Genomic DNA, 22,920 nt, shown 5'->3' with positions numbered 1-22,920 from the left:
ATTCCTTCTCTTGCTTCCTTACATCATTGCCTTCTCTTTATAAATAATATTTTACTGAACAGAGTTCTGACTGCCAGACTAACAAGAATATCATAGTTTTTCTCTGGTTCCCTCAACTCATTGACAGAGGTTGTCTTTATCTGTGAATTATTGCAAATGAAATGAATAGGAAGTTTTATTTTACGTGCTTCATGTTATTTTAATAAAAATTAAAAATATCTACTATAAAATGCACTTCTAAAGTAAAACTCGAGAGCAAAAATTCCAAAATGTTAACTATTTGTGTACAGATACTGTTGACCCTGAAGACATCAATTATGTTTTAGTTTTCATTTCACATTAATTTTTATACAGTGTGATAAGTATGAAGTTCATTTATTTTATAGCCAGGCATCTAGTATTGTACTTCCTATAGTATTTTTAAACACATCTGTGATTATAATCTTCTGAGTTTCTTTGAAACAGTGGAACTCAGCTATAAAAGTTTGCTTTAAAAAAAGCTTTCATTCAAAAATGAATGGAGTTCAGTGCAATTTAAAATTATTTGGATTGCTCTTAAATGTAAAGTGTTCCCAGAACTTCAAATTGCTTCTTTCTTCACGTGTGCAGATACATTCTTTGCTCACCTGAAGCACTTCAAAGCCTTTGAAGTGATCCCAGTTCAGCACTTAACACAGAGCAGTTTCCAATTTGCAGAAGTCCTTCAAAATCTTTACAAGTGGTTTACTTTGGAAATATGTTCTCTGTCAATTTTATTAAACCGTTCCTGGCATATAAGGATAAGTTAAAAATGGGAATATATGAATAATATAAAAAAAATGCTATAGCAGGCCTTCACCAGGCATACCAAGGAGAGAGTAAGATTAGAATAGAGCATTGTTCTGAGAATCTGTAGAAACTTGTTCAAATGCTGCAGTCTCAAGCTGTTGCTGATTGCTATGAGTTTGCAAACATGTATGTCAGGAAGCAATGAATTTTCACTGTTGGTTGTAACAACTTTCTTTAAATAGGCTGAGGGAAGACCTGGTGACTGTCTATAAACTCACTAGGGCGGACCAGAAGGGTTTAGGGGAGACACTGTTTCCCCTAGTGTCCCCTGGCATGACAAGGAACAATGGACACATTGTTAGAGAGTAGATTTAGGTTAGACATCCGCAAGAACTACTTCACAGTTAGGGCGGCTAGGATCTGGAACCAGCTTCCTAGGGAAGTGGTGCTGGCTCCTACCCTGGGGATCTTTAAGAAGAGGCTTGATGACTACCTGGCTGGACTCATTTGAGTCCAGTCTTTTCTCCCGCCCAGGCAGGGGGTCGGACTTGAAGATCTACAAGGTCCCTTCTGACTTTGTCCCTTCTACAATTCTATGAAATAGATGAGGACTTAAATAACCCTCTGAGATAAATCTTTCTAGCTTTTTGCCAATTTGTAAAGAAGTGACTAGTCAAACACTTCTACCATAGCATGTTAACTCTTTGCAGACAAAGAAAAATGTGCTTTTCTGATTCATTCCTGGTTTCACCAAACTTTCTTTAAAAAATTGGCTACTGACTTGGAGCACCTTGTTTTGTGGTTGCCTGAATTTCTGCAGTAGTGCCACATGTCTTTTTCTTTTTTTCAGTTGAAATCAATGGAAACTAGAAGTGTTCCATACTTCTGAAAAAAATCATCCAATTGAGGTATCCAAACGCTGGAAACAGCCAATGTTAAATGAGTGCTTTTGGAAATATAATTGTCAATAACTAGAAGTGGCAGTGTAGGGCAATTTAAGAGGGATTCAAACTTTTATTTAATTTTTCTGGGTTTTGGACTGACCCCTTGTCTTTCTGCGTTGAGGTACAGGAAAGTATTTATTACACCAATAAACTCTTCCAAAAGTTCTCTGTGAATGAGCTGGTGACTTCTTTTAAAAGGATAACCTGGGGAAGGTGAAAAGAGAGTGATGGATGCATATCACTGAGAAGAACTCTTTGTCCAGCTTGAAGCAACCACAAATTTAATTACTGTGTATAGTATGTTACATTTTATTCCTGAAATTTAGAAAGTAAGTTAGGGTTTTGGCCATTATGACTACCATAGTATTCCTCAAAATAAGAGGTCTGTGGATATAGCATGCCGTTGTGTTCTTGCAATAAAATCCTTTTACTAAACACATTTATCATCTTTGATGTTGTTTTATCTTGGACTAAGAACCAACTAAGTGCATTGTGGTGGGCGATGTCATCTCATTTTATTTCTTAATAAGCTTCAGTGCCATTTGTGACAAAACCTTGGGGTGCTGAGGAGCTCCCAGATACACACACCATGAGTTTATCTAAGCTTACTGGTCCCCCATTCCACCAAATGGGTATGCCCAGGTTATTAATTTGCCCAGAAATTACAATTTACAAGCACTCCAGTCAAATAAAGGGTTTATTACATGGAAAGAAAAAGCGATCAAATGCTTTGACACCAGAATGTGGTAAAACAAAACTGACAAAATCCTTACCCTACCCTCAGACTATCCCTAGCCCTCGTCAAATTTCTATGGCCAGCCTCCTCTCAGTCCCAGTTAGCTTCCTGTACCAGGGACTTTCAGTCCACCTGTCCTCACAGGGAGCTCTCCTTACTCTCTCACTCCTTCCCAAACACACATACCTACCTTCAGGGGAATCAGCGAATCCTCTGAGTATCTCTGCGTGTGGCTCCATGACACTTCATGAATTATTATCTGATTACTGTGACTATTCTATGATAAGTTTACAGTTAAAAAGCACCTGTTGATTTCAGCTGTAGCTGTCACCCTACTGGATAAAATCATTATTTTAATGAAAATATTTTTTCTAATTTACTTTTAAAAAAATTACTTTTTAAAGCTTAACCGGCTCTATGACAAGACAGTTCTTCCTGAAAGGTTGTGAATTTCACATTGCATAATAAATGCAGCTACTTTGAATATACAGAGTATCTTTATAATCAGAATAACTGAAATCTTTCTGGTTTTCTTATTAAGTAAAAGGTAATGTTCTACTGATTGTCATAGAGTAATTTTATGGGTTTCTCTGTACCTGCCTGAGACACTGGTATAGAAAGGAAAACTTCTACATAAAGATAAAGACAGAAAACCCAGTTCCTATTTTTAAGATGCTTCTCCTGTTTTCTGTATATTTTATTACTTCATTCTGAATCTGATACTGCATTGATTTCCATAACTGGAAAACTTCTATTAACTGTACTCAAATTGTGAGTTTGAGTTTTGCTATACTTGTATTTCCCTTCAAATAGATCCAAATACAGGATAATTATAAAATCCATCACAAAATGACATTGCTATACATTTAAAGTTTTGCATAGTTTAGAGTAGTACCAATTTTTGTAAGTCTTCTGTTCACATTGGGTTCATGTACAGCTAACTTGCTAATCTTACTTATATTTCAGATAGTCACAATTCATGCTTCTCAATCCATTTTTCTTGCCTTTACATTGTATCTGTGTACAATTTCATCTACAAACAAATTGAACTGCCAACCCTGCATAAGTCTCTTAGACGTGCCTCCTTCTGTCTGAATTGAAACATTGCCAGGGATGTCTAGCTTTTACTCAAGATAAATATGATTAACAGAGCCAATAATTTTCCACCTCCAGCCCCGTCTGTTACCTGCTTTCTCAGTACTGTGGACAATATCACCATTCTGTATAGCTCAGGCTCCCTCTTTGTACAGATCTAACTCTAGGTCTTACAGATTCTTTTACATAACATTTCTAAGATACAGGTTTTCCAGTTCATCCATGCAGCTACACCTTTCATTCAGTGGAATCTATAAATCAGCTCCTTCGCCATCACATCAAATGTATCCTGTTTGCCTTGTATTTTGAAGTCTAAGAGTGGTCACCCCTTACACCTTTTTGAGATGTTGACTTTTATCTCTTAGTAGCCCATGATGCCAGCTTTCACAGCACTTGTGCAGATGCGTTAGAAAATCAAACACCTTGTGTTTGTGGTAGAAAAATGAAACGATATCTGTACTTCAAAAAAAAAGAAAAATTACAGATGGAATATTAGTTTCAAGTTGTTAGGCTTGAATATTAACAATACACCTTGATCTTGATTCTCCTTGGTGGCATTTATACATGTGCTTTACTGCAGAGTTAACTAGCTCAACAGTAAAGGATCAATGTCTATATGTTGTGCAGTGGTATTACCCAACACAAGTACTAGTGAATTATGGGAGGGATACAGGTCAAAAACTATTTTATGACTAAAGCAATAGTTTTCCACTAAAAAATAAAGATTTAATTCTACAAATAGCGCATAAGCAGGCAACAGGAAACATTACATGTTGATGTTTAAATGACTATCGTGGACATGTAATTTGTATAAAGTGCTAGGGTTTGTATATAATTTCAGATTAAATCTTGCAACTGTCAGTTAACCTTTTTTTTCCCTCGTTTCAGTGACACAGGAACAAAACCTCCAGAGAGTGGCATCTTTGGATTTATGATTAACATTTCAGCACTTTTAGGTATGACTAGTGTATTTGGTCTGAACAGGTTAGAGAACCTGGGGTACCTGTACACGTGCTGGGAGGCTGCTCCTACACACTGCCCATTGTAGCACACTGGAGAAGATGTAATTAACTGAGTGGGCCAGAGTGTGCTAATTAGTGTGTTCCAGCCAGCCTCTGCATCTTACGTATCAGTTTCCCTGTGCTTCAGAATAGTGGCAGGGGTGCTTTAACTAAAGTTCATCTGAGAACCTTTAGTTAAAGCACCCCTGCTGCCATTTTGAAGCGCAGGGACACTGCTACATGAGATGCTGCAATGCTTTAATTAGAGTGCCTTTTGGAGCCGCTCTAATTAAAGACCGCCCCCCACCCCATGAAAGCGTGTGTAAAAATGCTTCTGCAGCTAAAATGGGATGCCTGAAAGATGGTGGTTGCTCTTCTATCAGGCCCACCAAAATACTGCTGAAAGGCTACTTCAGAAGTGGTAACAACAGCCAGAGTGGGAACTACAGGATATGATCAGTGGATCAGTGAGGGTAGACAGTTGGCCAGTTCTCCTGTCTCCTAAAGTCACTTAATCCATGCAAAACACTTTTGATACAATTGCAAAGGTGAACAGAAGAAAACTGTCAGCTACCAAAACTCTGGCTGAGGGGTGGGCAACGTTTTCTGGCTGGAGTGCCAAAAAAACCAGTGTCTACCTTGGAAGCTGCCAGAGTGCCGGCATGCCAGAAAGCTAAAATGGGGGGGGGGAGGAGGGGAACATGGCATGACGCACTGCGTATTAGTATATTTAATAACCATAAATGTTGCCTTTGTTGTTGTGTATTTCTTTTTTGTTGAGAACATTGCTGTGAGAGAGGGAGAAAAAAGAGACAAATAAGAGAAAGAGGAGAGAGAGAAAGAGAGAGAGAAAGTAAAAGGAGAGCAGAGAGAGAACCAGACACATGCACATACACACGCACACAGAGAACCACGTGCACAAACACGGAGAACCAGAACACACCCAAGAACAGAGACATGCACACACACACATCCAGGACCAGACACATGTGTGTGCAGACAAAGGCAGAGGCAGACAAACACACAGAGCCAGATGTGTGGGCACATGGAGCCAGGCTCCTGGGCCACTGGACCAAGTTTGACCCAACAATGCCCTGGTCCTGCCAGAAGAGCCCCTGTGCTTCCCCAGGGAGCTAGTCCCCAGGCTGCAGTGCAGCTGGCCAAGGCCTCAGCCTGGAGCGTGCCCATCAGCCCAACCACCCACCCACCCCACACAGCTAAGCCCACAAAAAGTGCGGTGCTTCTGGCAAGAGGCAGCACCAGCCTCATCCTTGTGGGGGGACTGGGCCATGGCTGGGCTCAGAGCGGGTGGGAGTTAGGTGGGCGCAGCTGCAAGCCCTGCTGCAAGCAGCGTGGGCTTCATGGGTTTGCAGCAGATGCCTAGAGCCCAGGCTGGCGATGGCGTGCTGAGCAAAATGGTCTCATGTGCCGTGCTCAGCACACATGCCGAGGGTTGCTGACCCCTGCTCTGGCTGAATAGCTGCACTTCTTGGATATCACTGGCATAAGGAGAAGAAGAAGGTTGGGTGTGGGTTCAATGGTGTCAAGGAATCATGAAGTGAACCTTGATTATACCTGGTCCCCAAATGACTGTGACCTGACACAACCTTCATATCATACTTCCTCTAAAGGCCTGTGAGCAGAAGCAAGTTGACTGTGTATGGAGATTGTTTGTAACAGCAGCGCCACAAATATTATATGGTTTGTTCTTCATGTGAACAAACTGTTATAGTGCTGCTCTTCAAAGGGTCACATTTGTAGCATGTTGTGAGACTTCTGTTATAAGCAATCCTCTGATGCAGTCAATTTTCCTGTAGAGACCAGTCTCTCAGGGCACGTCCCCACAAGCACACACGTGCGTTTCCCTGGGGACAACTAGCTGTGGCCCATATTTGTGCCACTGCTCATTGTTCCCAGGGAACACACCTATATGTGCACTCTAGCGCATGGCAAATTGCTCTGGGTGGGGTAGGGGAGACTGGGGCCAGCACCTGGGCTGGCCTCAGCAGCCTTACCTGGGTTCCTGGGGGCCTCCTAGAGCTATAGCAATGGTGAACTGGGCATGCAGAGTTAATAACAATTTCTAACAATGTAATTGGGCATTTTTTTTTTTTCTGTTCAAATCCAGTAAAGTATGTGCTAGTCAAGATGTCAGTTTTAAAGCAGCATAGATCCCAGAGGTATCTCTCAGCTCAGAACAAATGCTACATCCCCTGATTTACTGCTCATAGCTCTGTCATAACCTTTCCTGATGTGGAATGCTTACATGTCAACATTACCTGCTTCTAAAATCCTGATGATAATGGGATGGGAATGGCCCCCTGTCCTAAACTGCTTCAAAGCTATCTAAAGAAGCAGTAGGGTAGTATCTGAAATAAAGAATTTAAATATTCCCCATCCTCATCCCAGTTGAATTACAGAAGATGCATCTCAGTATATAATGTTTTTAAGTTAATTTTGTTTCATATGCTATTTTTCCACAGAAAATGTTAAATATAACAGAATTACATGATTATTGAATAAAAGGTGTATTTTTCTGTTTTAGGTGCAGTTACAATGTACATCAGATATTTAATAGTAGAGAAGCAAAAAGAGTCATCAGATTTTGTTGGTTCTTTATTTAACTTAATTACATTATGCATTGGACTGCTGGGCTGTATTGGAATGGGCATTGTTGCAACTTTTCAGGTATGGTACAGTTTTCATCATTAATCAAGCTTAAACATTTTCACAGTAAAAAAACCCCCAAGATTATAAAAGTATTTGTCTAATACACAACTGTGGGCAGTGGGCATCAGGAGAAAGTGTTCTTTTTTACTCTCACCTTCACATTAGCTTCATCCAATGTCAGGTTTAAACTAGATATTTTTTACAGTGCACTAAATTGATTAAGAGGTACCATTTTTGGCAAAGTTTTCTAAACCAGCAAAAGTTATAGTATAAAAGCAGTTATAACTGATAAAAGTGCTTATCTGGGAATCAAAATAAGTTATGTTAGAAAACAACACTTTCTTGCCAGTATAAGCAACGTATACACACACTACCAGGATAGCTATACTGGGAAACCTTTTCTAATGTAGTCCAGGGCAAATACAAAGTGGGTGTTATCACCACCAATCTGAAAATTGTCAGCCTATCATTTAATGTCGGAAGAAGAGAGGGAAACAAACAAATTGTCTGATAAAAACATGAAAAATTGTTGTTTTTATATTGCCCTTTTATATTGGCAGAAGTGTAAAAAGAGAACTAATGTAAATGGGGTGGGGGATGGGAGAGGAAGATTAAGACAGTGTTTAAAATGAAATGTAAGGAAGAAAGAAAACATTTAAATAGAAATAATCCTACTACTAACTGTTTCAGAAAAAGTATCTGGGAAGACGGACTGTAGCTGAGACTGACTAAACCCATTGGAAAGAGTGAGAATAATTGCACAGAGCCCCTCAATTCAGGGACAACTTGAGTTACAGAGCCAAGTGGCAAAGGGCATTTTATGAGAAATTTTTACCTTCAGATTTGTGGAATTGAATTTAAGAAGCAGTTACTTAAGCTCTTATCTTTCAGGCCTTGCCTATATTGGTACTTTGCTGACAACACCATAGTTGTTAGCAAAGTTGGGAGATCTAGTAAATACAAGGGTCCTATGGCTGCAGCCTTTTTAGAGACTATTAGTTAAGTTTCTTCTTTAAAATTGCAATGGCAATAGGAAAAGTGCATCAGTCAGTCTACAGAATATTTTTAAGTATACCTTTATGTTTAAGGCATGCTCACCATGGCCTAGATTCGGCAAAGCATGTGGTTACATAATAGGTCTTGTGTGCTGGAATACTGGCTCAGTCTATGCTAGAGGATCTGCTGCTACTTTAAATGTGGATGCAGCAATCCAGCATCAGGGCCTTCTGGTGCAAGTAGGAGTTTTTCTGTCACCGGAGCTACACAAGCACCCCTGAATAACAGAAGCTCTGCTGGCACAATCTGCCTTCTACTGGAATAGCTAGCTGCATTTGCACTGTGGGGTTTGTTGCTCGAGCTATACAACATACCCAGGGAAGCTCGTTTGATAGTATTTTGTAATACAGACAAGGGTTTAGATACATGCTTAAGTACCTTGCTTTCTGAGTAGAAACGGACTTGAGCGCATGATTTATTCCATGTTTTCCTGAACTGGGGCCTATAGGAACAAACAAGAACATATAGCTTAGGGAGATATCTGAAGGAAGATGCATTCGGCACAGAACTTTTGCAACTACTATGGCTGAGCTAGGTTGAACTGCAGCTTGTGTGAGCTAGTATCTTTGGCTTATGAAAGGAAGTCTTATTTTCAGAATACCTGTGTAGATTTTTTTTTGTTTTGTAAACCAATCACTGATCAAAAGCAAAACAATTTGAACTGTAAATAAGCAACTAAAATAATGCCATTTTTCTGCCCATTTCTCTTCCTTTTAAAAGAGAAAATAGGCTGTTTCCTGAGCTTAAAGGTACTTAGCCATATTGAGTAGCTAAAGTCTTTTCATTCAGAAAGAGAACACAGCCAGTCCAATTACAAAATTAAAATCACCTTGAAAATGCATTAAGGTGTCTAAAAGTATATTGCAAGTGTAATGTGCTGCTGATCAATTTCTTATCATTTAACTAATACTGTTCAGGATGCAGCAGACTTTGACCTGAGCTGCAAACTCAGGATTTATTATGCTGTTCAGGTTGTTGGAGGTGAGGGCAAAGTTTTTACATATTCTAGGACTGTTGGCTAGAATAGAATTGTTGGCAAGGAAACCTGGCTGTGGTACCAAGAGGATTTCTGGAACCAATGGACATTGTGAAGTCTGGATAGCCCTTTGCAGTTTGATCCCCATGATTTCTCCATCTTCCCTCTTAGTCTTCCTCAAAGCCTTGATTTCGCAAACATCTTAGCTGCAAATATTTTGAAGAGTCTTGAACCAGAAATAGCCCCTTCCATTTATATTGCCCACAGTCCTACTAGTGCTCTTCATGCTGGTAAGATGCTGGGTATACTCCTTGTGGTCCTCTGCTCCTCTTTCTCTCAGTATGTTGGAGGCAAGTGGAGAAAGAAGAACCAACTGCAAGAAATACTTCAAGAGCAGACTTGGCAATAACAGTGCAATATCAAGAGCTCTCATCACTGCAGGGAAGGGATTGAAAATGTAAGATGGTAAGCAGCATGACCTGGCAGAGAGGTTGATATCTTGGAAAAAGGGAGGATAGAAATACTTCAGCAAAAAAGTACAAGTGCTTTCTAGGTGTACACTTTTTCTAGCACCTGTCCTTGACCAAAGGAAAAGAAGGAAAAAATGTAGATCCCTGCCCATTATTATCCATGTTTTATTTTAAAACTCTTTCTCCAATTCTTGGAAGCTTTCCAAAAAAAGAAAATTCTTTATATGGTTTTGAGATCTTATAGGAAAGTTTAAATAGTGTTCTCACTTATTTTACCATTTTTAATAAAATAGTATCTGGAAACACCAAAGACTGGGGCTCTGTTATTCTTTATGCTGTATAGACACATAGTAAGATTAGCCCCTGCCTCAGAGTTTAACAGTCTAAACAAAGAAGGAATGTTTTCATCCCTGTTTCACAGATGGGGGACTGAGGCACAGAGAGATTAAGTGACTTTATCCAAGGCTACACAAAAAAACCTAATAGAGAGTTCAGAACTCAACCCAGATCTCTTGAGGCCTAGTCCAGTACCTTAATCATAAGTCTGTCTTTTCTCTAAGATTTTTTTCTCATTTGATGGTGGCAAGGCTGCTACTGGGGTCTCATTATTGCTTTACTTTTCTTTTCTCTGTGCTGGATAGAGGAAGTATTACTCAGAACTGTGTGAACACTGAGAAAAATAACTAATATATAAAGCATCTAAATTTCATCATTTCTCCCAAATCTCTTTAGCTTGAGAAACACATTCTAAGCTACAGTACAAACACCACTGAGAGTTGCAAAAGGCCATCCAAACCAAGTGTTCTACAGTCATTGCTATATTTCTGTGTTAGTCCTTCTGCAAACATAGTATAAAATCCAGTAGATTCAGTCCCAAGGGGGAAGAACCATGGGATGTTAGACAGTGTTTTTTAATTTTCCCTAGAATGTCACGTAACTTGCTGCATGTTAACAATAACTTGCCAAAAGCCTGAGCCAAATAGTGTGTTTAAATAATCTGCACTAGCTTTGATTTCACCTCCAAAATCAGGACAGCTGAACTTTTCATTTATTAGCATAACCATCATAGTACAGTAAAGTTTTTTTAACATTTTGCAGCCATTTTCACCCGTGTCTGAATTAGCTGTCATAAGCTTTTATTTATTTAATTTATTTGCATACATACTGAGTCAATAATCTGTTGTTTGCAAGTTTCCTTGCATAAACTCATATGAACATATATTCTGTACTTTTTACATATTGACTACAGATAATTTCTCATGTGGAGTAAAGGAAATAATTTTAAGGAGGCACAAAGGTAGAAAACTATTTTTGTTAGAATGGATGGAGAACAATGTCGTCTTTCTGTTTTGCCAGCACTGTGCTTACCAAATAGCTTAACAGCCATAACTGTATGTAGGGAAAGAAGAAAAGAGGGTAATGAGGGTGGGCAAAGAGAAAGAGCTGAGAAAAACAGAAAAACTAAGGCTTGGGAGAAAATGTATGGAGGATTTAAAAAAAAACCAAGGAATTAAATTTGGCATAAAATAGATGATGGGTTATTTTCAGGCTAAAAGACACATCCTTTCCTACCTTTCCTCCACTTCCTTACAATGGTGTCTTCTTTGTTAATTTTACCTTGTGGGAGCAGGAATGGTTGATGCTTTGCAACAAAACACTTACACACTAGGTTTGGCATTGTTTATCACTTAAAAAAACCCTGTGCTACTCTTGGATTTGGTTCATAGATGGCAAAAGAAAAAAAATTACTACTGTAGTGATTAAGATCACCTTTCACTGGTGCCACATAATAAAAATCGTCTGCATCAGAAAACAAAACCAAGGAGAAAAATAGGAAACAAATAAAAATAGTGTGTGGTCAGGAAAATAAAACTTTGACATACAGCACAAAGAGGGAACCCCATTACGAGGTATTGTGATTCTTGCCTGACTCCCTCTCCCATATTATTTCTTGTTAGTTTATGCTTTCATCTTTTAATTTCTCTTTCTTCCATATTTTCTCCCCCAAATTTTGACTTTTCATAAATTCATACAAGACATAGTAAGGACTCCATTTCTGCAGTGCAGAAATTTCTAAACACTCTTGTTTGCCAAGGATTGGATAGAAATCATGGATTCACAGCACTTTGCAGGACTGGTGCTTAACATTCTGAGATGCATGTGAGTTGAACAGCATCAGCACTTGGCTTTTGTATCTTTTTGGGACACCCGGGTAGAAAGTGCTCTGTATATTTATCCCCATATTACTCATGGGAAAATTGAGGCACAAAGAAACTGTGTGGTTTGCTTAGAGTCAAAAGATCAACGGCATAGCTAAAATGAGAAACTAGGTCTCATGAGTGCTCAGTCTAGTGCGCTAACCAATGGATTATGGTTAGGGACCTATCTAAATCATGGTTTTGCATAAACTATGAAAAACAGCATTGTCTATGATCATTGGAAAATTTGACATTGGCCGTGATTTTCTACAAAATCAACAAAAAAACCCCAGTAGTGACACAGACTGAATGGAAGTGCCCTCCGCTGATCAGCAGTGAGGGGTGAGGCAAAAAAACATGGTAGTAATGCGGACTGAGTGAAGGCACCCTCTGGCAATCAGTGGCGAGGGGCAGGGCCACTGCAAAATGCCCTCAGAATCAGCGCTGCACATCACAACCAAGCCATGAAAAACCCTCTGTCTTGCCACAACTTGTGCAGGCCCCTAACTATGGTGCAACATTAATTCATTTAGAAAATTCATATACAGTATTTTATGTTGCGTATTTCTTGTTTCTTTGTTTTACCTTTCCTGAACATTTATTTTTTCCCTGGTTACTGAACTGAACCTGCACGTAAATGGTACAGTAGAGCTGAGAGACTCCTAGACATCACTTTATTTTCTCTCAGTGCAAATTTTTACATGTTTTATAGAAAACCTTAACTGTAAAGTGTCACACATGCTAAATGTTTTATGATTTGCTTTCATCTATACAGAGCTCATGACATTTGTTTTGAATTTTTGATTAGCAAAATTACTTGTAAAAAGTTAACTTTTTAAATTCTGTTCTGATATAGAACAACATTGAGTAGAAAGCATGATTTTAATGGCATTTCTCTTGAATGCTCATTAAACCAGGCAGAAAGGATAAGAGAGCTAGCAATGTCCCCTAAAAGCAAAAGATTTTCTATGGAAGTGAACAGTAGCAATAAGTCAGGTGGCTGTTGTCTATTTACATCACACTGGGGTTAAAAAGTGAAAAACAATTACTAGTGTGAAATTCAGAGAAAACTGACCATTGAATACTCCTCAACATGGTGAAGAAACTCCTCAATGTGATGAAGAATTAAGCAAAGCAAAAATCTTAGTTGTGGGTTTGAGCATCTTAGACATTGCCTCTAGATAAAAGGAATATTTATTTTTGGATAGCATGCTTTCTTTTTAGAAAACTGGCAAAATGTTAGAGCCTTTTGTAGGTATTGATGGGTTCTGGGGAGGCTGAGTGGGAGCAATAGGAGAAAGAAATGAGATCAGAAAAGTAGAGCATGGGTAGCAATGCTTACTATTACATTTGCTTAAGTTTCCACACTGTGTTGCTTTCATATACAGATGGAGGGGTGTAGAGTAGGATGGTGGGGAAAAGACGCGAAAGGGAAAAAAGATAAGAATCAAAGAGGAAACACACAAGCACCATAATGGGGAGCATGATTTAAAAATATGAGAACAGAGGACAAAGTGGAGAGGGGGAGAAATGGAGAGAAAGAAGTAAAACAAAAGATAGCTAAAACAACTCAAGGAAAAGAAACCATTATAAGGCAGAAAACGGAGAAAATGACTCCATATTATGAAGGGAAAGAAGTTGGACCTGTGTTGTAGACATAGTACTTAACTTGCCAGCATCTTTAAATTGACACTTCTGTGAAATAGGTTTACAACTATGGGATGGACAAAGGTACATTTTTACAGCTTGAGAAGGGGACAAGGAGCTGCTGCTCCAGACCAGGAGGCAGCTATTAACTGTAACTGCTACATGTGCATAATCCTGCAGCCATATAAGTATAGCAAAACTGCTCGAACTTTAACTTTGGTTAAATCGAGGGTCAAAGAGCAATTTAGTTCACTTGTATCACTACAGGCTAATGCACACAAGTCGCAGCATAGGAGCTGTTGCTGGATCTGGAGCACTGGCTCTCCCTCCTTTTTTTCAAAGTGCTATAAATATATCTTTATCCACACGCTATTACTGACAAAACTGCCTGTTCTTTTCTCATCTGTATTATGAAATATTTGCTGCAAATGTTGTATCCCTTCTCAGTAGGAGAGACAGTGTAATCTAGTGGACAGGGCTCTGACCAGGACTCTATTCCCAGCTCTGTAATGAACCTTTGGGAAAGTCACTTCCCCTCTCTGCTCTCCTATTGCTCTATCACCCTAGATCAGTCTGGCGTGTTTAGACTGTAAGCTCTTAGGAGCAGGGACTGTGTCTGACTCTTGTGTTTGTACAGTGCCTGGCACAATGGGGCTTCGGTCTTACAGTGGGTTTTCATGCTTTACTGCGATACAATGTGTAACTATTGTGCTGATTATGTTTCTAGGAGCTAGCTGTTCCCAGCGTCCATGATGGAGGAGCTCTTATGGCTTTTGGTGCTGGTGTGGTATACATTACACTTCAGTCTATCATCTCTTACAAATCATATCCACAATGGAGCAGCCGCTGTATATGTTATATACGGATAAGCATCTCTGTAGTGTCATGCATAGCTGTCATTCCCAGTATCCTTTTTTGCGTTTCACAATGTTTTATCTTTACGTATTAAATGTTCTTCCTCTGGTGTTAAAGCACTACTAAAAAGGATAAAACCTAAGCTAGCGTATTTTGCCTGGGACTCCCTTTTGATTTATACTGTATACAAGTAGCATGGTTAGCAAGTGGGTAGCATCCATAACATGAATGGCTACTGCCAGACCTTACCAGCTGCTGTCTCTTTGCTAAAGGCAAAGTTGCTATTACTTTCTCCCCTGCTACCTAGATGCAAGATGCAGCAATAGCCACTTACATTGCATGCTCCCTCAGGCTAACTATGCTTTCTGTTCCTTCTTGATCCTGGTATAAAATTACATCGGTACACAAAATTATATAAATTACACTAGGCTGTGTAATAGTCTGCTCATGGCCTAGGTTTCATGCTCATTTTCTGTGCATTTGGTAGTGAGGGAAGGAAGGAGAGAAGAGGAATTTCTATTTTAAAGGAAAGCTGGTCCATAAAAATACAAAATAATTCAGCAAGCAGGTACAAAAGGTTATCCTGTACCAAGTATCACACTGCAGGCCATTTATACCAAAGGTCCATGCACATCACTTCTCTTTGGCCTGTGAAGCAGCATCCATTAGAGAGTTATTTTGACTGCAGAAGGGACCTGAGCCCCATTTTGTTCTCTAACTGAGAAGGCAAGCAGCCACCCACCTAAACTGTCTCTTGGATAAATGCCAAAGTCAGGGGTGCTCAATCCTCAGCCTGTCGGGAAGATTTGGTCCTTAAGGCTCACCCAGGGGTCCAAAAAATTGGCAGCAGGAGAGTGGTTGGCAGCATTCATTGCCGTACCCTAACTGCCAAATTTCTGGACCCTTGGGTGAGCCCTTGCAGGCAGATAGCACGGCCCTGCATGCTAAATCAGGCTTGCTGGGCTGGGGCGGCACAGGGCCCAATCTTGGTGCATGGGGCTGGGACACAGGACCACAGCCAGGCAAGATCTGCATGTGTGGGGCTTGACCCAGGCAGCACAAGGTGGGTTCTGGGCATGTGGGGCCCGAACCTATGCAGGGTTCGGCCCATGGACTAGCTCTGCATCAGTCATCCAGCCCACAGCCTGAAAGTTTGAGCACCACAGCCATAAGCAATTCTAGATGGTTAACAAGGGGAGCAAAATAATAAGAAAAGGTTAAAACCTTAAGTTTGTTCCTTTGTCATCGTAGTATCTAAGCTATGAAAGGCAAAAGGTCATTTTTTTTCCTTGGTGCTCATGGTCAGCCATCTTCCTAAAGGCTAGTCAGCTAGGTATTTTTAAAACCCTTGTCACCATAGTGTATGCAATAGCATTCAACAATAGCATTCAAGAACTGAACACATACATTTCAGTAGCTAGGATATGTCCCCCCAGCACTGAAATTTACAACTTGTCTAGCTCATATTGCAGAAAACTCTTAGCCCACCCATGATTTAACCCATACCAAAACACTAGTTATTGCCAGTCTTGCTTTTTGATTCACAACTTTTCTATTTAATGGCAGTAAATATTTACAGAATGCTGTATAACCTACAACACTGTAATAATGCTATAAAATATGTCTAGACACTTACCTTCTCATGTCAATGTATTTCATAGAATGGTTTAGATTATAATGATTTGTAATAGTTTTGCCCACAAGAAGAGGTCAGAAAACTAGTTGTCTGGGTATATATTAATGTTTGGTTTATTATGACAGTAATGCAATAGAGAAACTAAAAAAGGCCAAAGTAGAAAAAAAAAAATACTCCCATGTTGCAAAATCCATCTATTGATGACTGTCATGATTTTGCTTCTCCTAAAGCAGCAGCAGTCTTCATGAGAAAAAGGAACTTTGTTGAGAAATTCCTGTCAAAAGAACTGAAAACATTTCTTTTATATTAAATTTAGTGTTTTATCACAATAAAAATCAGCTGTTATATAAAGAAAAGTATTTGTTAGTGAGCTAACTGTTCTATTCATGTATTCAGACTAATAGGCATGTTACAATATAAACTCATTAGTACTAACAACTACTAGATTTATCTGAAAAAGAAAACAACCCCCCCTTCCCCCCCCCCAAAAAAAAACAACTCTCCAGAAAAGAGATCACCTGTTCCAGCTTGTGTTTTACTTTTCTGGTACAGATAACCGAACTGTAAGATACTGCCCTTTGAGTTGACTTAGCAGTTAACTCAATTGACAGTTGAGAACTGTCCTCAGTGTTAATAACTAGGCATTAACATGTTATAGATCTGATGACAAATAAACCACAGAGAAACTATTAGTCGTGATTCAGGCTAGAAAATGTTTTCAGAACATAAGCAGTGCCATACAGAATCAGACCAATGGTTTTCAACATGTCAAGTAATAGCTGCTTTAGAGCAGGGGTATCAAACACACAGCATTAATGCAATGGCTCCCAGAGTCACAGCATCAGCATAGCCAGCATCCACAGAGTGAAGAACACTGCAAAAATCTAATGTTTTTAGTTGCTGCTAGTAATTAAAATCAGTAACGTTCACCCTTGGGCTCCTGGCCATACTGACATTTGCAGCAGCTGTGATTCTGGGGGCTAAGAAGTGGCAACACTGAATTCTTGGCTGATCAAACTTACACAGCAGATGAAGCCCACAGACCTATCCCATGGAGGCCATATAAGTTTGGCACCCCTGCTTTGGAAGGAAAGTGTATATGAATTTATTTTTATCTGAAGAAGAGAAGACAGAGAGGATTTAATAGCAGCCTTCAACTACCTGAAGGGTGGTTCCAAAGAGGCTTGTGGTTTAGGGATGTCATACAATTTATTTTCTTATTAAGGCATTACCGTCACTCTCATCCCCTGACAATAGGCTGTCTCTTGCCATTCCAAGCCCAAACCAAAGGTTGACTAAAGCATGGCCCTAGTGTCCTACTATGCCCTTTCATGTTGAAGCCCACAATGTTCTATTTATTACTTTGAACAGAAAATGACTACCCATTTCAGTCACACAGCTAAGTGTGTTCTTGGTTTCTGCTGCTGTGAAGGATTTTTGAATAAGGGCCCTCATCTAGTTCTTGGAGCTATGCAAATAGATCTAAGTACCCGTTTGGAGGCTGGATGAAGCTGTGGGGTTCTGCATCTTACCATGCAAGACTCTGCTCAGATAGCTCACAGTACAGGAGTGAGGCCAAAATTCTAACAGAAATGCTTCATCTCACATCCATCTGACTCTGAGAAGACCCATAGTGACTTTATTTATTCAGAGACACGTGCTGTGTTGATTATGATCATCCCCTTTGAGAAATATATTTTGTTTGCTTGGCTTTGTAATATTAAGGTTTTTTACTATAGTGTAACTGGTTGTTCAGTCTTGCAGAAGAGGAAATTGGGCACTTTATAAAAAATAAACTTTTAAGTTCGTTATTGTTTCCTTTATGCTATTTTCCCCAGTGATTGTATTTGCTTCACGAATTTCTATAACAAAAATTGATTGGATTCCAGGTGAAAAGGTAAAACCTCACTAGGTAACCAACTTATTTATGCAGTCTAATAGCTTGGTTCTGCAATGCTATATACTTCTAGATAAAACATAAGGGCAAATATCACAAGGATTTTTATATTACAGTAAACAGAAGCTGTCAAACCTGTACACTATGTTATTTGTTTAATGACTCCCTATTTAGGCAACAATATTTAACAGATCGGCTTGTGAAGATCGCTAATGAGCACATCTCAAAAACATCAGACTTTCATTTTAAGCAAGCTCCTAAAAGTTCCCACAATCAAAATATACAACTGTAATAACAACTCATTTCTAGAAAGAGGTGATGTCAACACATTACTTCCTTATGAAGCCTCATGACTTCAGTGACTTTTGGAGAGTTTGTGGTGAGGACTGCAAAGGATCTAAAAGTGTATTTGTGGACAAACTATGCCATGGTGGGGAGTACTTTCTGCACAAATCAAGTAAAAGAATGCAGTGTCTGCTTCTTGCTATGAGGTTTTAAATAAGGGTAAACTCGGCAACATGCTTAAAACAAAATTGGGAAGACAGCTGTGAAGATAAGTCTTACAAGAAAGATATATTTAGTAATATCAATCCCCTGAGTTTGTTGTGTTTCTGGAAGGGGTGTCTTCTTATTGAAGCAGATGGTATACTTTGGCTGAAAAGAATCCACTTTTATTCTACTTGTGTCCCATTTGAAGAGACTTTCTATCAGAAATCTTACGAAACATCCTCAATCAGGCCCTGAATAAGGATGGCCATCCATCTTTATAATGTAATGCATTTGTTGGGGGCCTCACTCCATTTACTTCTGTGGCTTTGAATGAGTATCTTGAATTCAGGCTGCTGTAGACCTTTCATGATACCCCTAACATATAACTAAACATTTAGCAGGATACGTGATAGCCAAAGTAGACTTATTTATCTCCTATTCGTTGTGTTTTTATTTCTTCCTATTTGTACTTGATGGAACTGTATGCAAAGCCTATAACCTATTAAGTACTCTGTAAAAGCCTAAGGCTATATTAGCTTTCAGAAAGTGATGGCTGAGCAGACCTTTTTGAGTCAATATAGAGCTTCAAAATCTTTGTTGCAGTTGAACATTTTTATAAAGAAACATTAATCTAACTGGAAATGGAGGGATCTTTTATTTTAAAAGTTCTCTTTGCTTCAAAATGTAAGTTGATGAACTCTGGAAATTTATAATTCATTAGATACTGTATAAACTAAATGCAACAATTCTTCAAGAATCCTGTGTACTACTTATACAGGCCCTAATTTTCTTATACTTTTATTACTTTACAATACTACAATGTATGGATAATGTAGAGTTCTTACTATGGACCAGGAATCCAAGGAGAGTCCTTCCCAAAGGAGTTTACATTCTTAAGTAAAAGATTTCCTTCCTCCACTAGTACAATACTTTGAAGGATCTATTTTTCTGATGTTGGGAGCTTTCAACTCCTGAAAAAGTTGACTGTTAAGGACTTTCAGCACCTTAGAACCCCAATGAATAATCTGGAATTAAAACATTTGAACATTGTACACAGGATTTGAAATAAACAGGTTATATCATCCAACCCCTCTCCTTCCCCTCCATGACAACTAGCTACATGGTAAAAAATTAAAGGATAAGGGTAGAAGAAGCATTATAGCCCAACAGCTTTTATTAATTCATTACAGGCATTTAGAAGATGCTCATTACTGTAAATGCCTTTTGACTAGTCAAACATCGAGGATAGGTTAATTGGTTAATCTAAAAAACTGAAGCAAATCCCAGCCTTGAAAGTATTTTATATTCTGTATATGTACACGGAAGAGGATTTCTACTTCTGTTTGATTTACCAGGCTGTCTAGCATTCCACTTGAATTTTGTTTTAATGTTTTATATGGAAGTCTGTTTTGTTTCTCATTTTCATCAGGGGTATATTTATCATTTTGTGAGTGCAATCTGTGAATGGACAGTGGCTTTCGGCTTTGTCTTCTACTTCTTAACCTTCATTAGAGATTTTCAGGTTGGTATTTATAAGTCTTGATAGTACCTAAAAAGAGCTACAGACTACATATTAATAGGTACTATGGAAATTCTAGTTCAGGTAAAAAGGTCAGAAATCCAGATGAAGATTTTATAGCACCACATGATTTATTTCTGTCCTTTCATCATGAATGTTTGTGCTTTCAAAGTTAAATGTTATAATATCACGTACTCGGCATCAGATCCAGATCACATTTTGGTAAATGAGTGAAGTTACTTACTTGCTTAATTGCGTAGGCCCTGTAAAGGTACATCTGATAAGATAAATGGTCTAACTCATGTTTTACTGAGTTTACATACAAGCTGAGCATGTGTCTTGGATTTCATAGAAGCCAGGGATTTCAATTATTAAAAATGAAGACTTGGTTTCTGTTCTGGAGAACAAAAGGCAGTGTTCAGAAAAAGCAGTGGTTCATAAAGTCACAGTGAACCAGCTGCCACAGAAGAATACAGGTTGCAGTAATGTTTCTTCTAGTTCAGGAAGGCCAGAATTTTTACTGTTGGTCCTTTTGGAAACTTATTGCCATTCCACCAACTGTTTATCTATTTTCTGAAAATGGTATCTGCACGTGAGGGATTTTTAGACACAGAGCATCGGTTCTCTCTGTCACCTGTAAGACTTGCAGGCTTTGGCCATAAAGTCACTTTTGCCCACAGTGCAGTGGTCTGCAGAACACAGAGATTGGCACAAACCTTTAAAGAGCTCCAGCGCTGAAGACATGACCAAATACTTATGCTATTTATATTCTAAATAAATGGAAGAAGGTGGGTATATTAAAAAGCAAGTCTCTTATCCTTATACACAGACTGCAACAATATGTAGACTGCAACTCAGAAGAGTTATGTCTCAGTACTGTGCGTAATTTAAACACAGTGCATTTTCAGATCACAACCGCTCTCACACTACCAACAGACAGAAAACCAAAGTGCTTCATTCCAAATTAAATAGCAGACTATAACGAAAAAGCATTCCTCTTTTCCTTGTTTCAAACCCTCGCATCACACTTTTTTGCCATGCATATACCAACGTATTTACTCATGTGTCCAGTACATTGAAATACTGTGAAATGTTATGATGTTTAACTGATCTTGTTTTATTTTTCTTATAGCGAGTTACTTTACGGATATCAACAGAAATACATGAAGACTTCTGATAGGAGAGACATTATAGGTTTTTTTTCAATGAACATTATACAGTTTTTTTCTTATTGAAGAAAATGATGCAGAGAAACGGCTTTTCAGTGCTGACATGAAAACCACTGCAATCAACTTTGCAATCTATGTTATCATATCTACAAAACCTTTTTTTTTTAAAAAATGAAGAATATTTTTAAGTTTCCTTTTCCCCTATGAGGGTTCTCTTTAGTCTGTGTCCTTGCAATATTTTGTATTTTTATACCGTTTGATAATTAAAAAGAATACTGTACCAAAAGGTGACCTGCAATTTCAAAGTCTTTCATACATGTGGAGGCTCTTCAACTCTTCTTTTTTGGACACATTCTTGTTTTCCATTTGTTATCATCTGATCCATAATGCTAATCTTGAACTGAAAGGAAAAACGTGATTTGCATGTTATGAGCAGACAGATGTATTTTTCAAAGGCCTGTAGATTTGTTACAGTATTCCATGATTTATAATCCGCATTCAGGATAATGGGATAAGTATCTTATATTGAAAGTTTGAACTGTTTATATTGCTTGAAAAATATTTCTGCTCAGCTTAAGTTATTTTCTATGAGAAGGTTAACACCTCCTTTCAGTGGTGGCTATGAGAAACATAATACTGAATAAGGAAGCAGGAAGGAAAGTATAGTACAATATTAGTTTTCTGAAAGATCTGTTAGGAAAACTGGAAGGTTTAGCATGTTACAGCCAACTTTGTAGCAGGGCAAAATTATTCCAATATATATGTATTAATATATGCACTAGTGACAGTGGAAGGAAGAGAGCTTATTCTACAGTCATAAAGAAGTGAGGGAGTGGGAAAAGGAAAGCACTGATGCATTAGCAGGTTTAATTTATATAAAGGAATTGACAGTCATTACTGAGGGGCTTTTGAGGTTGAAATATGCCATGTTTGCTGCTAACATTTTTGCCATTAATGTTTTTAATTTTTTTCAAAGAATTCTTTGTGAATTGAAAAATCTGCAATCATTATACCAATCAAAGATCATATCGTATTACAACCAACCAGATTCTTGTGCTTTCTGGTAGCTGAAACCAGCAATATTCTCTATGGACTATAGAAAAAAGGGAGCATTTATACTTGTTCACTAGCCTCTTATCGTGCACTAATCACACTGCTATTAGTCAAAAATCAGAATTGTCATGACAACAAGCATTTGTAGAAATGTTGATAATTGACGAGTATGGATTCATTTTCTATCAGATGTCTGGTCAGTTATCAGTTAAGAGTGATGTTTAAGACTTGTTAGCTGCTATGTGTCCTTTAATTAGTATATTAAACCTAATACCCTATCAGTTGAGTGTCTCCGTTTCTTTGACTAAATACTGTGTTGAGAGCCAGTATGGATGGTTTTTAACTGGTCCATTCTTCCATTTGAAGAATTTTTTTGTTCCTTTTTACTCCTGGTCTCGTGCATTTCTGAGGTGCTTTGCTCTGTATTATTTTAAGTGGAAAGAGACTTAGCACTCTGCCTAAATAAGTGATTGAGAACCACTGGGATAACTGTGCTCTTCTTTTTCCTCTGGGAAACTCAGTCCCTGAAAGCACAGCCCAAACACTACAAATGCCAGCAGTCCTAGGATAAGGTATGTTTTTTGCCAGAAAACTTCTTCTCCATCTTCTTCTGTCTTAGCTCATAGTTTGGTGTAATACTTCTAAGGCAAAACAAAAAAATCTCAGTAAATCAAATTTGTACCAGAAATGTCTTGACATTCATTAACTCAATGAACTGGATATGGTGATCAGTTCATAGTA

At 38.5% G+C, this 22,920-nt stretch overlaps 1 protein-coding gene across 1 annotated transcript in view; it reads left to right on the top strand.

Moving 5' to 3' along the window:
- DRAM1 (DNA damage regulated autophagy modulator 1) overlaps positions 1 to 22,460 on the top strand; it is a 29,637-nt gene extending 7,177 nt beyond the window's left edge. The window contains exons 2-7 of the mRNA XM_090043238.1: positions 4,432 to 4,499; positions 7,090 to 7,232; positions 14,289 to 14,466; positions 17,891 to 17,949; positions 19,868 to 19,960; positions 21,090 to 22,460. Coding sequence (XP_089899364.1) covers positions 4,432 to 4,499; positions 7,090 to 7,232; positions 14,289 to 14,466; positions 17,891 to 17,949; positions 19,868 to 19,960; positions 21,090 to 21,134 — 586 coding nt within the window. The 3' untranslated portion in view covers positions 21,135 to 22,460. The remainder of the gene's footprint in view (positions 1 to 4,431; positions 4,500 to 7,089; positions 7,233 to 14,288; positions 14,467 to 17,890; positions 17,950 to 19,867; positions 19,961 to 21,089) is intronic.
- Positions 22,461 to 22,920: the final 460 nt, after the last annotated feature.

Source organism: Crocodylus siamensis, chromosome 4 (assembly GCF_052110815.1).
Source record: "Crocodylus siamensis isolate JL-2025a chromosome 4, ASM5211081v1, whole genome shotgun sequence".
NCBI classification, from domain to species: Eukaryota; Metazoa; Chordata; order Crocodylia; family Crocodylidae; genus Crocodylus; species Crocodylus siamensis.
This window is presented reverse-complemented; position numbering and strand designations above follow the sequence as displayed.